Genomic DNA, 18,536 nt, shown 5'->3' with positions numbered 1-18,536 from the left:
TCTCCCAAAAGATAATAAGATGATGTAAAAGAGGCACCATTGTGGAAAAAAATATTTGTCAGCTTTTATTTATATTTAAACAAAAAGTGGCATGTCCAAAATTATAAATACCCTTTGCATACTGTCACAGTCTACGGGAAAATCCAAAGTTCTATACTATTCCAAATAGTCCAAGCTGTTCTAAAGCATCCTAAAAGCAGCTAAAACAGCTGTTTTATTCAACTCAACAGGTGAAAAAGAGAAGCTCTCTGTTGTAGGTTTGTGGACAGTCATGGCTAAGACAAAGGAGCTCACTGAGGACCTGTGGCTGCGCATTGTGGCCGCTCACAAGTCAGGAAAGGGCTATAAGACCATATCTAAATGTTTTAAAGTTCCAGTGGCTACAGTGCAAAGTATTATTAAAAAATGTTCCGCACTGTGAAAAATCTCAGAGGACGTGGTCAGAAGCCAAAAGTGACACCTGTGCTGGCCAGGAGGATAGTGAGAGAGGTAAATAAAAGAATCCAAGGATCACCACCAAGGCCATCCTGATGAATCTGGGCTCTGCTGGTGGCAACATCTCAAGGCAGACAGTCCAACGGACACTGCACACCGCTAAGTTCCACAGACGCAGACCAAGGAGGTCATCACTTCTCCAGATAAGGCACACAAAATCCCACTTGGCCTTTGCAAATGCTCACCTGGACAAAGAAGAAGACTTCTGGTCTTCTGTTTTATGGTCAGATGAAACAAAAATGTAATTGTTTGGCCACAATGATGTAGCCTTCATTTGGCGTAAAAAAGGAGAAGCCTTCAACCCTAAGAACACCATCCCCACTGTCAAACGTGGTGGTGGGAACCTAATGTTTTGGGGGTGTTTTTCAGCCGGTGGACCAGGAAACCTAATTACAGTAAACGGCACCATGAAAAAGGAGTAATACATCAAAATTCTCAACAACAACATAAGGCAGTCTGCAGAGAAACTTGGCCTTGGACACCAGTGGACATTTCAGCACAACTACCCAAAACACACAGCAAAAGTGCTGGCAAAAATACCAGTGGAGACATGCAAAAAGCTGGTCAGCAATTATAAGAAGCGTATGATTGCTGTAATATCCAATAAAGGCTTTTCTATTGATTATTGAGAAGGGTATAAATAATTTTAGACATGCCACGTTTTGTTCAAATGTAAATAAAAGATGAGTAATATTTTTTTTTTTTTCCAAAATGATGCCTCTTGTACATCGTCGTATTATCTTCTGGGAGACATCTGTGTCATTTCTAATCAAAAAAAAAAAAAAAAAAAAAACTTGCTGGTTGAATAAAAGTAACTTTAAGTCAGAATTTGCCAGGGGTATGAATAATTTCAGGATTGACTGTGTATCTTGTTTCAAGGACTTTTAGTGTTTTTAAAGAATTTGTAAGAACATTTTTGTAGTGTACTGACAAACTATTCAGCGTGTCTGCTTTTGCTTTTAGTTAAATGTTTGTTGTTTATTTTAACTGAGTAATTCATGCTTAAGCACTTTTCTTTTGTTAAAATTGATCCAGTCTAAACTGGCAGCTCTCAGAGACTGTCAGTATTTCTCTTTAGATAAAACATAGCTGAGTTTTGTGGAAAAATGTTGTCTTCCTGTGAAGCTTTGGGACAAATATTCCAACTCCTCCTGCCCACAACACCAGGAATTCCCCTTAAATGATTTGCTTAAAAGCTTTACAGCTTTTGGCACATATGTATGTGCTCAAGTGTGTACATGTGTGCATGTTCAAATTCCTGTTAAAGGACTGGGGACACATCAGATATAATTTATCTACTGGGCTTTGAACATTAAATTCTGGAATTTACAAGGGCTTTTTTCCCCACTCAGGCATAGAAAGGGACACCTGTGATGACCATATGTTCCAGATGTGGCGAGGCAGTAAGCAGCGTGGGCCTTCAAGCCTTCAGTTTAGTAAATCAGTCTCCATCCCATTCAGTCCTGAGGGCCCATTCTCAGTCGCAGTCTGAGTGACAGACTCCAGTATCAGTTTTCCTGTTGTTGTTTTTATTAAACTCCACATGGGGCCCATTTATGAAGTGTCTGATTCATGATGTGAGAGTGGCTGTTAGGTGATGACAGATGGGTAATTTTATTCTGACACTTTGTAGCACTGCTTTTCTGGAGGATCTGATTTAAATTAAATTGTAGTTGTTGTTTTGTGCTCTAAATCCTTTGCTTTAAATCCTTTGACACATTGAGCCTCAGTTCTTGTGCAGGTGACAAGTTTGAATTAGGCTTGCAACATATTTCATGTTCTTCCTCATTTCCTCTCGTTACTCTAATGCAGGAGTTCTCAACTCTGGCCCTCGACGTCCATTTTCCTGCAGAGTTTAGCTCCAACCCTAATCAAACACACCTGAACAAGCTAATCAAGCTCTTCATCATTACTAGAAAGTTACAGGCAGGTTTGATCTGGTTGGAGGTAAACTCTGCAGGAAAGTGGACCTTGATGGCCAGAGTTGAGAACCTCTGCTGTACTGTTTTATTGATAAAAAATAAAGAAAAAATTGCTTAAGAAGTAAATATATGGTTTTAGATTTGAGATTACCTCAGACGTTGTAGCTGCAAGAATATATTCTCAGTGGAAAACTAATAATTCCAAACTAAACCCTCTCTCATCTTATTAAGTAAATAAGACATTTGAAAGTGGTTAAATATATTTGAGTTGATGAGCAGCTTTATATTGCACTTTAGTTGCTTCAACCCTACATTTAAAATCTCTCTGTGGTCTCATGTAATTTATCCACATGCAGGCACTGGGCCCTCTAATTAAAATTCCCTCCAGATCATGTCAGTTAAATTGAATAAACCGTTTGGGCTATTTTCCTGTTTAATGGCTCCAGCCATTTCAAGCCTTGCAAATTCCTTGAAAAGATATTTGTTATAGCATGTCAGCACCATAAAATTTATAGTGAACTGACTGGAACCGCATAAGCTAGGCAGAGAAAGGTTTCTCCATTTGCTAATGGACCACAGGCCATTTAGCCAACACAGTAAAACACACCATACAAATTATTATTAGTAATTATTACTACAGTAATTCATATATTCATAGGATATTCATTAGTCACCGTTGAAATCTCAGCTGTAGGATTTTGAGCAATTTTTTTTTGGTGCTAATGGCCTCCTTTACACCTGGTATTAAAATGTGGCTCGTATTCAGATGTCTGGATTCTTGCAAGACACAAACTTATAAATCACGATCTGAGCTTGTGTTCTGAGTTCCTAAGCTCTGTGTCACAATTGGGATTTCAGGGTAGAACAGCTAAACAGATTCTTGTTTTTTCTTTGTGTCTTTAGAAGTCTTCTGCAGATATAGAACCAAAGATGTCTTTGGCTGAGCGAATGAAGATCTTGCAGGAGAAGGAGGAACAATGGAAAGCTAAAGGCAAAGGAGCTTTTAATGACTCTACCCAGTTCTCTGTGGCTGGACGGATGGCTAAGAAAGGTGGGGAAAAAACATTTGCCTGGTTTCTGGCCAAAGACTAAGCCTTGTGCCGAGAGCTAACATTTTCAATGAACCCGCCAAGCGAAAACATTTAATAATCCATGCAAATGTCAAATCAGGTTGTAGTGTGCCTCTTGTCGTTCAAGCAGTGATAAGAATGTTGTCATGTTGACACATCTGTTTCCCATCAGGCTTAGTGTCACCTAGCAGAGAGGATGTTCCCATCATCCTCAGCAAGAAGGCCAGCAACAGCACACCAGTCAAACCATTAGAAGGTATCAGTTTATGACATCTTCTGTCATCCTGTTTGAATACTCACATGAATCATTAGGGCTATTGTCTTTACAAAGTGTCCTCCTCTCATGTCTAAATGTCCTTCTGACAGAAATCTCCACACGTCCTGATGCTGAAGGAGATAAAAGACTGGACAAACTGGAGTCCTTCTTGGACAGACTTCACAATAAAGGTTATTAATTAAATTACTCTATTAATAACTTGCACCTTAATACATAATATAAGTGTATGCATGGATCTGTTTCTCTTTCTCATTTAATGTGCAGGAGTTGCGGGCACAAAGAACTCCACCATTGAGGTGATGGAGGAGAAGGAGAAGGAGGTGATGACACTAGATGATGAGGAGATGTTTGGCCGGTTCTACAATTGCTTATCACCCACTGCCCTGAGCTCCAGTGTCCTGCTAGTCGAGGAAGAAGACTTCAGCATCATCCAGTCCGACACACCTAAGTGAGATACTTCTTTTATTACTGTATTAGAGGGGTATTAAATGGTTGGGTGGGTTTTAAGATGGTTCACCCAAAAACTCAAATTCTATCATAATTTTTTCACCCTCATGTCATTTCAACCTGTATGACTTTCTGGTTATGCATATTCCTTGAAGTTCATTTATAAAGTTGATAAAGTTGTTAACAGTTAAAAAACAAACAAACAAAGATATATGCAAGTTATTGCTCTCATGAATGTATTTTGTGGATTAAATGCAGACTAACATCAGCAGTTGAGGAACACAAGCGTTCAGTGCGGCCTTGCAGAAGAACCAAGAGCTCGAGAAACCCTCTCCGTGCCCTGGCGGCACGAGACGACCTCAGACAGGCTTACACTGAGCAGAGACTCAACGTGGCCTCTGTGGAAACTAAAAGGATACAAATGGAGCGGAGTACGTTTATTTACATTTTGTGGTGAATTCATGGAATGTTTTCATCACTTTTACATTTGATATTTAAGCATAAAGTCCTGTGTTGCAGAGTGTAAATATGTAAATTTTGAAAACATTATGCTCTCTTAATGATGCTTAATTTGCTGTACATTTCTGTCTTCTCTTGTTATATTGAAGTAGCAGTTAAATTGGTGGTGCAGCAAGTATGAACACTGTTATTTAATTTTAAAAGTCTTGTCTGTGTGTCTTCAGTGGCCAAGCACTCAAATTTGGCAGATGCTGCTCTGGCAGGTCTGGCCAGCAAAGAAAACTTCAAGAAAGTCAATCTGCGGAGCGTGAAGTCAACAGAGGTGGTGACCAACAACAGTGCTGTGCCTTTCCACAAGCTCATGCTCATTCACATTAAAGGTAAAGTGGTCAAGTTTCATGAAAAATATCAGTACGGCCAAGTTTTTATGTAAAATACAATATGTCACAAAAGTGAGTACACCCCTCACATTTCAGCAACCATTTTAGTATATCTTCTCAAGGGACAATATTATAGAAATGAAACTTGGATATATTTTCATATTTTATTTCCTCTAAAAATAACATACAGCCATTATTGTCAAAATAGCTGGCAACAAATGTGAGTACACCCTAAGTTAACTTGTTTGAAGTGTCAATATATTGTGTTAGGACCATTGTTAACTAGCACTGCCTTAATCATCCTGGGCATTGAATTGACAAGAGCTGCACAGGTTGTTGCTGGGATCCTCTTCCACTCTCCTATAATGACATCACGGAGCTGCTGGATGGACACATGCTTCTCCACCTTACGCTTAAGGATGCCCCACAGGTGCTTTATAGGGTTCAGGTCTGGAGACATACTTGGTCACCCCATCACCTTCAGCTTTCTCAGCAAGGCAGTTGTCATCTTGGTGGTGTGTTTGGGATCATTATCATGTTGGAATACTGCCATTCGGCCTAGTTTTTAGAGGGAAGGGATCATGTTCTGCTTTAGAATGTACAGTACATAACGTAATCCATGTTTCCCTCAATGAACTGCAGCTCCCTAGTACCAGCAGCACTCATGCAGCCCCAAACCGTGACCATGCAGCTACCACCACCATGCTTGACTGTAGACAAGACACTATTTTCTTGATACTCCTCACCAGGGCATCGCCAAACATGTTGGACACCATCTGAGCCAAACAAGGTTTATATTATAGTTTCATCAGACCACAGGACATGGTTCCAGTAATTGGACGGGTTGTTTTCAGCAAAATTGTGAGCTAGCTTCAGATGAGGCTTCCTTCTGGGACAACACCTATGCAAACCGACTTGTTGCAGTGTGCAGCGTATGGTCTGAGCACTGACAAGCTGACCTTCTACTTCTGCAACCTTTAAAGCTTTGTACATCTGTTTTTTGAAGTCAGGTTCTGCACCTGACGCACAGAGCGAGTGCTCAACTTCGTTGATCGACCCTTGCATGTTGTATGTCGAGTTATTTTCAGAGGACTGTAAATCTGTACTGCTATACAAGCTGCACATTGACTACTCTAAAATATATACAAGTTTAATTTCTATAGTATTGTCCCTTAAGAAGACAGACTGAACTGGTTGCTGAAATATGAGGGGTGTACTCATATTCTGCTTTTAACACTTGTCTATTCATTCATGCAGGGCGCAGGCATGTTCAGGTGCGTCTGGTTGAACCCACAGCACGCTCTCTGAACAGTGGTGACTGCTATCTGCTCATCACTCCCAAACACTGCTTCTTCTGGAGTGGAGAATTTTCCAATGTAATCGAAAAAGCCAAGGTACTTGTAACAAGGAGTCAACTGAGTTGGGATCCATGTGAAGCTGAAATAATAAATACTCAGAGTACAACTGGCAATGTTCAATCAACAGCGTCAGGGTTATCCAAGGCAAGACAATAGCGTAATCAATGAAGAGGCAGTAAACAGGGCAGGTATAGAATAATCCAAACAGGCAGAGTCACAAAGGTAGATACAGAGAATCAACCAATGTGAAATAGTTCAAGATCGTACACAGGGAAAATTGTTTAGAAATGTTAGCCACAGCAAGAGGGGGAAAAAAAATGAAAAGGAAAAAAAAATAGCAAAGAGTGAGAGTCTGAGAGCTGATTAAATAGTCTGGATGATATGGGTCAATTGTGCAGGTAATCAATCCCAGGCACAGGGTTATGGGAAATGGAGTCTGAAATGATTAGTGCTTTGGTGATGGTACCCTCTGGTGGTGATCAGAGGGAGCCACAAAGGCTTGATTTGTGACAGTACTACCAGTTGTTACTACTTCTTTATTTTAGTATTTCCTCTTCTCTTCTATTAGTTTATTTAAACAGGGGTGATAGCGTTCCGGCACCACGCCGGATTTCCCAAGTAGGGCTCGCTGCAGCCTGCGGTGGACATCCAACCCCGCCCACATCCAAGTGTGACGCCAGACGCCACGCCCATGTTCAAACACGTCACGCATCCAACATATTAAATAGTATTAACACATATTAAAATAGTGATAATATGATTAGCAATGTTCACATTTGTGGACATATCTTTAGAGAATTAGATGAAAATGAAAATATGCTAAGTGTTACTTTTACAATAACAAAACTTAATTGTCCATCTAAATCTGATCTTGTCTAAGCTATGTCAAAATCGATTATAATAAACGTGAATTTATGTCATTACACAAACAAATAGGGTAAGGTTTAAATGTTTTATTACCAATTACCATTTTCCTAACTTTAATCAACCAAAGCAAGCGTTTTACCGGCTGTTCGAATGTAATTAGTTCCATATGAAAGGTGACCTAGGTTTAATTTGTATTATTTAATACAAACTGTTTTGTTTACATCCCCGATACAACATACTTCCGCCATTCTTGCACATGCGTACAACATCGGGATTCTTTTTTTATTATTTCATTAAAGAATAATTGGACATTACAAAAATATTGAAATAGAAATCCAGATACACAAAATACAAGCTTAATCTGTATACAGTAATACAATATGTAATAAGAGGGGGAAAAAATAAATAAACTTATAAATAAAAAGTAAATAAATAAACAAAAACTCAATTAAAACCTAGAAACAACTAAACAATAGTTCAAATTTTCTTCCTTTTCCCTTACATATACAAAAATTATATTGTGGGAGCATAACCAGAAAAAAAGTTCTCCGTGAAATGTAACAACAAATGTATTCATTTGTTTTAAAGACTTTTTAAAAACTTCTATTTCTGATAAAAATAAATTACATTTTGGTATGCATTTAGCAAATTTCTGTTTATGAATATAATATTTGCCTTGCAAAATGTAAAAGTTAACAACGTACTCAATCATTTTACTTTTATGAGAATAAGTACAGATAACATCTTTTAAAGAAAGCATATAATTAACATTTCTTTGCAGAAATAGAAAGGTGCTAACATCAGACCAAAAACTAAGAGACAATTCACAATTATAAAACAAATGACACAAGTCTTCCTCATGTGTGTTACAGAAACTGCAGGTATTATCAATGTCCATGAATTTAGAAAGAGCTACTTTACATGGATAAATTTCGTGAATTATTTTGAAATGCACCGCTTTAAGGCTACCGATTGGGAGGGGAGTCACACGATGACGCATTGACGTGGGCGTGGTGTCTGACGTCACACATGGATGTGGGCGGGGTTGGCTGTCCACCGCAGGCTGCAGCAAGACGCTCCTCGGATTTCCGGCGTACTGTGGCTGCGGAAAAAAAAATCAAGTTCGCGGATATTGATCTGTCATTTCTCTAAATCTGAGATACGCAGGTCAGAGAGCAGCTTTAAAGCTCAACGACTCAAACAATATACATACTAGCCGATGAGCCAATCAGAAGTAGGGAAAGGGCGGGCCTTGTGTCTTTGTCAAATAGATTGATACAGGTTAAGGCAATGCTCCTTGCGCGAAGGTGTTTTTAGCTCCCATACAATTGTCTCATACTGGCAACTCAAACCGTAAGTCATGGCTATGTTTATGAAGCCATGGGAAGACATTAAAGATATCGATAAAGGCATATACAGGGCTCGCAAAATCGCTAGCCCGACGTCCCGGAGCTATTAGGTGCGTTCGAGATGCACTACACTAGCCTGCCGCCGGCTGGCGAGAGCAGCCGCTTGCAGTCGGGGGAGGAGTAAAGAGACGGCAGTCAAGTCGGACACTTATAGAGGATGAAACTGTATTCCAAACATACACAAAAAAGGAATAAAGAAAAAGAAGAAATGAAACTACATAAGATAAATAAAAAAAAGTTACCCTATCGTTTATTCTATACAATCGTTTTGCTTTTTTTTGTTAATCATATCAAGTATGTGAGTTACTTTACTGTAATGCAATATGACGTTTATTATTTGCATCTTGGTTTTGTAGTTAGCTATAGGACATTTTTCAAATACAAGCAGTTTATTCAGTGTAGTGAAGCCTCTCACAGCATCCATTTTAAAAAAAACGGCCTCTGGTTTACCTTTTTTTTTCTTCCAAACTTTACACTTATACAATAAGAATATATACCATATCGCCTAATCTTCATTTTCATCATTAATGTTTTGTTTGAATATTAGATATGCGATATAAAGATTGATTCCATACAGGAACTTTTTTAAGAAAAAACACGCAGCACACGTCGTTCTTGTCGTCACATAATCTGACCAATGAGAATAAAGTGTGTCGTCATCAAGGCTTTCACAGCCGATTTTAAGCAGCTGCAGCGCCTGACCTCTGCGACTGCTCTCGTTTTGCTCTCACGGTACTTTGATGGAACACGTGATCGAAAGGCGGCTGCAGCGCCGATCAAAGTCGGACAAATGATCTTACCAGAATGCATTGTTTTGAAAGGCGGCAGCCGATTTCTGTCGGCGCTGCATGAAGTCGAACGCACCTATTGTGTTTTCCAGTCGGGCTACCAACATGTTTGACCGGCTGCCCGACGGGCTATCCTGAAGTAGAGGGCTCCTGCAGGTCCTTAAAACTCCTCAGTTTAGTTGTATCAAATTTAAGGCCATAAAAAGTTGTAAATATTTTAAATAGTAAAAGAAGAGGATTAATTATTTTAAGATGTCTTACAGTTGGGGACGTGTTGTTCCTTTTTTCGACCCCTGCCAAATTATCACCCCCTGTCGTTGAAAGCGCTACCTGATTGCCTAATCCTAACCCCACCCCTAATCCTAACCCCTCCCCCACGCCTAACCCTAAACCTACCAATACTAGGGGGGGTAGTAATCTGGCGGGGGTCAGAATTCGGCACAACGACGGAAAGACGAGAATCGCGATAGAGCTGGATTATACTTTAAGAGGCAATGATGTCATTGAATAAATATGCTCACTGCACGTTTCAAAGTCAAAACGCGGCACTGTTGTCTTTATATGAATGCATCTGAAGGGAACCGACTGTCCTCAGAAACATGTCGTTGGCATTTTCATTTCATGCCTGATAAAACAGCGTTAATGCTGCTTTGCTTTCAGCCGTTCCTAGGGAAACCGTAATATTTCAGCGCTCCTAAAGCGCCCCCTCGTGACAGAATTAATATGCACGTCCAAATTTTCAGCTGTTTTTGGTCAGATTATTGCAAATCTCGACCAATGTTTTTTATGCAGGAAAAAAAAAGGGAATTCTAGTGTTGTAAATGTGAAATAAGTTAATGTGCTTTCTAAAAATCTAAACAATTAGGACCTTTTGTTTTAAATAAATGTAATGCATTATATACTTGATTTATTCATTTTAATGGGATAAAGGCTGAAATGCCAATGTATAAGATTTTTCTTGTGAAAAACCTGTATCTGAACTGTAAATCATTTAATTTTATGGCTTAATACTGTATATCGTCCAACCCCACTCATACTGTTCATTTTACTTGTGCAGCTCTTAAAGAGGTTCATAAATTGCCTTACATTGATATTTAAAAATTCTGCAGATACACTGTAAATAGTGAAATAAAATTCATTCCTTGATATTTGTTGATATTTATGTATTGAAAATATTTTTGATTGACATTTAGACTCCTATCTAATTTTCTAAATAAAAAAAAAAAAAATTATTTGAGCTTTTTAAAATGATTTTTGGGCTACCAAAATCTGAAGAGTACCTGCCTGAAGGGCTACCAGAGATTTAGAAATTTTGCGAACCTTGTTGACCTGTCATTTACTATCGCCCACCCACTCGTTACTTTATGTAAGAAATAAGCGGAGGATAGACCCGCCCTGGCGCATCTGTCTGTCTCCAGGCAGCATGCAAGCTATCTTCTTACACACGGCATCTCGCATATTTTGCACCATTTGCATGTTTTGGACCAAAAACTACGTTCAGAAAGGAAGAAATAAAGGGAAGGAGAAATGTTTTTTGTTAATCCCATACTGTCTTTTACAGTACATTTATTTATTATGGTTTTTCAGTTGAATGGTGCATATTTTGCAATTAAATTTGAAAAAATTAATGTGTGTCCTTTTTATGTTCTTTAGTTAATCAATTCCTGTGTACTTTGGAGTACTATTATTGCTTACTGACCTGTCTTGGTATGGCTGTAGCATCTGTAGCATTTACTTCCAGTGATTGTACTAAGATGGGCTAATAATGTCAATCTAGGCACTGAACATATTGAGAAGAATATGCTGTGTTTTCTTGAATAATACTGGGGGCATAATGCAAATATGAAAATATCTAAAAAGAGCCACTTGACAATAATGATGATCAGGGTTATACATAGGCTGTTTATATATTTGGGCCCAGGGGCCAACATGTTATGTGTTAAAAGTGCGTCGCATACATAGTACCCCCACCCCACTCACCTCGGGGGCAAGGAAAAAAAGTTCAGGCTCAGGAATTTTTTCCACTATCAGGCCTGTTTAAATAATTGTATGTAATTTTGTCTTTTTATGTCTCTTTTTATATACATTTTATTTAGCTTTATTTTTATTTCAGTTTTAGTTTCAGTAATTTTAGTACTTCAGTTTATTTATTAAAGGACTTTTTACACTTTATGTAGTTAATTCTGGGTAATTCTAAACAAAATCCTGGTCTACCTTCTTTTACATTTCACACTGCTCACACTTTACCTTGGTATATCAATTAATAACTTTAACAACACTGTATTACTTAAAAAAAAAAAAAAAAACTGTAAAAAAATTTGCTTACATTCTGCGTTATTCTGTATGTGTGTTTGTCAGGGCTCAGAAATGGCTCAGTTTGTCCAGACAAAAAGAGATCTGGGCTGCAAAGCTCCCCAGATCACTTTTCTGGAGGAGGGAATCAACACAGACAACCGTTCAGCCAAGGAGTTCTGGAGTCTGCTGGGAGGAAAGACTGATTATAGAGGTACAAGGCAGGCACATAAACTGCAAGGCCCTGCAGAAGGAGCACCAATGTTTAAATGACAATATTTCACTCACCGTACACAGACTCATTTAATAGTAATTGTGTATAAGCAGACCATTAGGGGCAGCCGTGGCCTACTGGTTAGAGAGTCGGACTTGTAACCCAAAGGTTGCAGGTTCGAGTCTCAAGGTCCGGCAGGGATTGTAGGTGGGGGGAGTGAATAACCAGCACTCTCTTCACCCTCAATACCACGACTGAGGTGAGTCCCTTGAGCAAGGCACCGTACCCCCAACAGCTCCCCGGGCGCCGCAGCAATGGTGTGTGTTCACGGTGTGTGTGTGTGTTCACTACTGTGTGTGTGCACTTGGATGGGTTAAACGCAGAGCACAAATTCCTAGTATGGGTCACCATACTTGGCCTCACTTCACCTCCTTTCCTTTCCTTGAATCTAGCAGAGACTGTTGATTATGAGACTACATGGAGACTGTAGTCTCATAATCAAGTTCAGTTTAATCTGCTCCAGTGTCCTCCTTCCTTTGTGTAGATATTTGTCTATTTTTTTTAATGTTTCTGTTTGTGTGTTTTACCAGGTGCAGGGGAGCCGGATGAAGATGAACTCTATGAGAGTGCTGTAGTGGAGACAAACTGTGTCTACAGACTGGTGGACGATAAGCTGGTTCCTTATGAGGAGGCCTGCGCATCCATCCCTAGTGTCTCTCTGCTTAAATCTAAGGAGGTGAGACATTTCTAACCTTTTGTTCTATGCATGTTTGTGTGTCTTGCTAAACTGTGCCTGATCCCATTATACTGAACTTAACTCCGAGTATATGTGGCAGGCATTGGTGTTTGACTTCGGTAGCGAGGTGTACGTCTGGACAGGAAAGGATGTTCCTTTGAGTGAAAGGAAGGTGGCAGTGCAGCTGGGCAAACAGATCTGGAGTGGAGCGTATGACTACAGCACTTGCAGAGTCAACCCTCTTGACCCATCCTCAGCTAATAAAGACACCCCTAAGTGAGTGACCACTCCACTAACTATTCATGGTCATAACTCATGTTCTCTTCTATAGTGGAGCACATTAATGAAAAATCGTTCACTTTGTGGTACAAGCGCCAAATTTGGTACACAAGTGCTTTTGGACCTACTATCTCATAAAAGTACGTTGCCCACTTGAACAAACAAAGTGGCCACCATTTTTCAAGATGGCCGCCATTCGAAGTGGTTTGAAACAGCGTTTGAACTATATTTTGATTGAATAGTCCTATTCTGATGGTTTATACATTGAAATATGTGTTTTTGCACATGAGAAATACAACTCTGCATTTAGAAAATCAAAATTATTGAATATTATGATGATACAATGCGATTTAAATGAAAAAAACACTCACAAACAAAGACATTAGTTTCACTTAAAGCTTTTGGACCTGTAAGCTACTTGTAGGGGAGGCCACGTAGAGGCTGTCTTTGTCTCCCCCATTTTTTTTTTTGTATAGGCTATTTATTTATTTTTTTTTTTAATTTTTAGATAACGGTATAAAAACACAGAAAAGGTGTCAAAGCATAGGCTGCATGTTTTACGATCCAGAACTTGAATCAACATAACTTAAAAAATAATAATACAAATATCCAACTCAAACATTCAACTTAAACTTGGTTGTTCTATTTTCTTAGCCCTCACATGCACAGGCACACAACTGTGTGCACTTCAGGCCAAAGCGATAGCATTTGCATCGTCCTTGGCATTCAGTCTTGCAGCCACATTTTGTCAACTGCTCACAAGTCTGAGCAATGGGTGGAAGGGTTGTCCAGAGAACTTGCCAGATCTGACCATCTTTTTGCCAGCCCCAGTTGGCAGGACTTTCAGTTTGCATTTTGCACACTGTTGCTTGGCCCCATATGCAGGCAGCTTGGAAAGCAGACCGTTTCACATGCTGAACGAGGGATGCGCTTGTTGGTGGAATGGCATCATAAGACCTTTGCTTCCGAGCAAACAAGTCCAGTCTTGCCTCATCAACCTTGCATGTAGTACTTTGCTTGTCATACATGGTGATGACAAACTTCTCAAGGATGTTGAGGTCTGCATCTTCTATGATAGGTGGGTATTGGCTGAGCTTTTTGAAGACAGGACTAACTTCAGGGCAAACCTCCCATGCTTGCCATGCACTTTTCTTGCTTTTACCACGGAAAGCTGACACAACATCGCAGCCAGTGAAGGCATGGAAGAACAGCATGCCACTGGATTTCTCTGGGCCAAGATTCACCACCATATCATGAATTGGCAACCACCTAATGGACTGACCCTGGCCAAATTCTATCCAGATCTTTTCCAAGCCTGCATCCTGAAGAGTCGCAAAAACATTGACTGCAACCACAAGAATATCTGTGTCGCATGCCTTAATCAACACAGACTTTATCTGTTGCTTGGCTGCATGAAGAGCATGTGTGAAGATTCTGGAGTCAGCTTCTTCGTGGTTGCAAGGACTTAAACCTTCAAGGCTGATGGGTTTGTTTGAAAGAGCCTGCTCTCCTTTGGTCACAACTACGACATTGTCAGGACACAAGGTCACTATCTTCTCTGCTAGGAACCCAAAGAGTTCAGTCTTGTTTTCATTGTCTCGCAAGAAGCTTTTCCAGTTGGGAGGTAGTTTGGTTTTGTCGGTCACTCTACGTCGACCTCCCTTACCTCTGTTTTACCTTGTTTCAGCCTTCAGGCTTGAAGTCCAGTAGACATCAAAAATTATGTCTGTTCGCTCATACTTTGATGAGTATGCCTGGATCTTTGGAACTACATCTTGGACAGCATATTCCTCAAAGGTCTTTGATGTCTTTGGAGACAATGAATACACAAGAGAGGAACCATCAATGATAATAGCACCACATTCTGGTTGTTTGTCAGGAGGAGAAATGGTAGCTTCCAAAATGTTTGCAAGCTGAGACTTCTGGCCGTAGTAGAGTTTCCCTGTGTCGCTCAGTGCTGCACGGAAAGACTGATTCTCATGCTTAAAGAACTCAAGCAGGTCACACTCTCGTGATTGGCAGGATATAAAGAGCTGTGAGAACAGGCGAAAGTCATCTTTGAGTACCTGCTTCTTCATGTCACTGCAAGCTGAAGCTGCTTCTTGGCGAAAGAAGTCAACTTTGTTCTTTTTAATCGGCCTATAGAAGGAAGTCTCATCACCCAGACCATTGAAAAAGTCTCTGAAGGCAACTTGACCTTTCTCCAAGTGAGTTCTTACAAGCTCAGCAGCACTGGGATGTGCAATGTTTTTTGTGTCCAATGTGAGCAGATCTTTGGACTCTTCCTGAAAAGGATTACCCAGATCCTTCATCACAGCAAACAACCTCTGGACCTTGTCAGTGAAGGACTTCTGAGACTGACGAGTCTGCTCATGATGCCTGATATCTTCAGTTGCTTCATTGACCTCAGATGCTAACTCATACTGGTTGACTAACTGGCTAACTTCTGGTCCAGACACCATCAGACGCCTCAGTGCAGATGGATCCTCAGTAACTCCAATGGCACCACCATCACCTTTAACAACTGCATTAGCCTGCTCGTGAGCTTGGTCAATGGCTATGCCTGAGAACTCCCTGTGAGTCTTGTGGACCACAAACTTTCCCAGCTGAAATTCATTGAAAATCTGAGGGTGAGTTTGCTCCAAAGAAACCATGTCTCTGAGGTGAATGGGGAGCCATCGAGCATAGTTCACATTGTTGTTTGCAAAGAAGAAGGGGATTAGAGCAGACAGTGCTTGACAATACAAGTTGAAGTTAGCCTCTCTGAAAGACCTGACCAGCGAGAAAATCACCAATTCCATTGACAACACAAGCTCCCAGAATTGAAACTGAGGACTCTCCTTCCTGCACTTCTCACACCAGTCATTGAAATTCAGCGCTCCATCATTCTGTTCTGCACAATGGTACTCATATGCTTCCTTTCGGAGCATGTACAGACAGCATGCTGTAACTTGGTGCATGTGGCGTGTTCTTGTGATACTTGAGGCAGAAAGAAAGGAGTCAGCTGTTCCTGAAGAGGCCACCACAGCCTCCACAAGAGCACCTGTCCACCCACTACTCTGAAGCAGGGTCCCAAGTGATCTGAATGCAGCCATCTCTATGTGGAGACCGCCAAACATTACAACAAATTTGTCCTCACCATACAGGTCAGGCCAGTGCCACTGGACTTGTTTGGCAATAGAATAAATAGGCTGGTCTGCAGTTATCAAAGGGACCTGACCAGGGTTGAGGTGTGCAATAGCATCCCTGACTTTGTTCATGGTATGCCTCACTGTGGCAATAGAATGGGCCTCATCGCGAAGAAGGGGGAAGAGTGAGGTAATGCTCACATCAAATGCAAGACCTCGCTTCTTCTCTGCATGGTGAGCTGACCAAGTGATGTTAACCTCATCATCTACATCTTGTGTTAGGCTAACCTTCTGCAGCCATTCATATTCATTTGTCAGGAGGAGAGTTGGCAGAGATGCATATGTGACATTGCCCTTTGGAGGAGATGGCTTCTTTTTTGTGAAGAAAGCAGGGTGGACATTTGTATAGGAATCAGGAAGTTCCGGGACTTTCTTTACACTGCTGTTCTTAATAAGAATTGGTTCTCGAACTTCGCCTTGATTTTCTGATGATGTATGTTGGAAGATGGAGATGCTGGTTCCATGAAATGATGAAGTCGCAGTTGTAGATGAAGGATTGTGATCGATGTTATCCATTGCACTTGTGCAGAAGAGGCCTTTTCTTAGTTTGGGGGGACAAACCAGACCTTCTTCAATGTATCTGTTTACAACTGCATCTCCCAACTGAGCTGATATGTCAAGTACTCGATTATATGGAATACTAAGACCATGGTCATGCAGCATTTCCACAAGGTGTCTCTTTCTGGTCTTAGCATAAATAGACATCCCTATATAGACCGGAAATGGGGTTTCCCTGTCTCTGGAATGCCTTTGTGTGGCAGCACCTTCTTTGCACTTGGCAAAGCAGTTGTATTGAAGGAGCTGAGCCATTGCCAGATCATTTGTAGTCGCTCCAAATTTCAGCTGAGATTTTATATCTGCCCCATGTTCAATCATACAGACAAACTGAAGTAGAGCTGGAGGAAAGGAATCGTGCACTGAACTCTCATAGAGATTGCCCTCAAACTTAGACTTGTGATTCACCATGTGCCTGCGCAATATCTGGGCAGCTTTGGCGAGAATAATGGCATCAGCATCGGATGACGCTTCTGACAAGACTGGACCAACATCTTTTTCAAATGCCAGAAGTATATCTCGCCCTTTCTTGTAGGCTACAAGTCCAGGTATCTCTGCCAAAAGCCTTTCTTTCAGTCGGGTCGCATTCACATCAGGTAGGTCTGTCCCAAACTGCTTAAGTCTCTCCCTGTAAAGATTAACCAATTCAGCAAGTCGGAACACAGAAGGCCCATCACTGTTTGTTTTTTTTGCCTCAATGACATAGGTCAGAAGTTCAGAGAACACCAAATGAAAGGCTTCCTTTTCTTGAGACGACTGGATTTTTTCTTGTTTTTCCGCTTTAATGTGTGCCCTCTCTCTGTGATACAGGTCCGTTAAGCAAGACCAGTGGTATTTAAGTTCTAGGGCCACCACATCTCCGCCACTCAATAATGCCAGAAGCTTTCCGTCATTAAGGTTACGAGCACATTCATTGAGCCTCTCATTCAGCTGCATGGTCATGGCTTGTCGCATCTCTGATGTTGGTTCCATCTTTTCGCATAAGAAACACTGCTGTACTTCAGTGCTAGCCCTTCGAATTTTTTGATGTCCTTCACCAGGATCATTTTGAGTTTCAGCTGCTCTTTTAGTGGCACGCTTGAGTTTGTAGTTGCTAAACATTTTGCGACAATTTTGGTGATACATTGCACCGTTTCGCCTCAATGTATCCTCAATGCCACCTCCATCATCCAATCTGGATGTGTCTAACCTGATGGGCAACAGGTTGATTGCCTGAAATAGAGGTATGTTTTTGGCTATCATGGAATAGCCGTCAGAACTACACTCATAACGGGTAGGGGGAGACTTCAACGCTGCTTTTGTATCTGTCTGACAGAGGCAACACTTGCTCCAGTCAGTTTTAGTAGCACAACTCAATGGATTATCGGCAGACATCTTATACAGTTGAAGGTCGAGGGATTATCCTTTTACCACCCAAACATACAAAATATCATAGCACATTGGAATATGGGATGCAACTAGGTTCAAGTATCTGGTGCCCTACACCTAGCCCGATCGTTCATCCAGTGCCATAAATCCCGTGCGATCTGTACACCATCCAGGTAACTAAAGCCCCGTTACCCTTGGCTCGGCTATCCCGCGCTGGCACATCCTGTCAATTCAGGTGCGGCTATCTAACTACAATACTACAACTAACTAAACTTCTAGTTGAGTCTATACAGGGGCTTATTAGATAGCATTTGGGACACTAAAGTATACTACAACTACAGTGAGTACACCACTACAACAGTTAGTAAACTACACCTACGGTTAGTACACTACAAGCTGACACTGAACCCCATGCTGAGTCTCACAGCAGTG

General features: G+C 40.8%; 1 protein-coding gene across 2 annotated transcripts in view; it reads left to right on the top strand.

Annotated features, from left to right (window-relative positions):
* Positions 1-18,536, top strand: part of svild (supervillin d) — a 72,580-nt gene that overhangs the window by 18,937 nt on the left and 35,107 nt on the right. For both annotated transcript variants that reach the window (XM_073828174.1, XM_073828173.1), the window contains exons 8-17: positions 3,321-3,468; positions 3,660-3,743; positions 3,854-3,934; positions 4,029-4,212; positions 4,470-4,642; positions 4,895-5,050; positions 6,308-6,444; positions 11,831-11,978; positions 12,569-12,714; positions 12,815-12,990. In XM_073828174.1, the coding sequence (XP_073684275.1) occupies positions 3,321-3,468; positions 3,660-3,743; positions 3,854-3,934; positions 4,029-4,212; positions 4,470-4,642; positions 4,895-5,050; positions 6,308-6,444; positions 11,831-11,978; positions 12,569-12,714; positions 12,815-12,990 (1,433 nt within the window). The remainder of the gene's footprint in view (positions 1-3,320; positions 3,469-3,659; positions 3,744-3,853; positions 3,935-4,028; positions 4,213-4,469; positions 4,643-4,894; positions 5,051-6,307; positions 6,445-11,830; positions 11,979-12,568; positions 12,715-12,814; positions 12,991-18,536) is intronic.

Source organism: Garra rufa, chromosome 22 (genome assembly GCF_049309525.1).
Source record: "Garra rufa chromosome 22, GarRuf1.0, whole genome shotgun sequence".
NCBI classification, from domain to species: Eukaryota; Metazoa; Chordata; class Actinopteri; order Cypriniformes; family Cyprinidae; genus Garra; species Garra rufa.
Note: the sequence above shows the minus strand (reverse complement) of the source record. Positions and strands in the feature narration are given on the sequence as shown.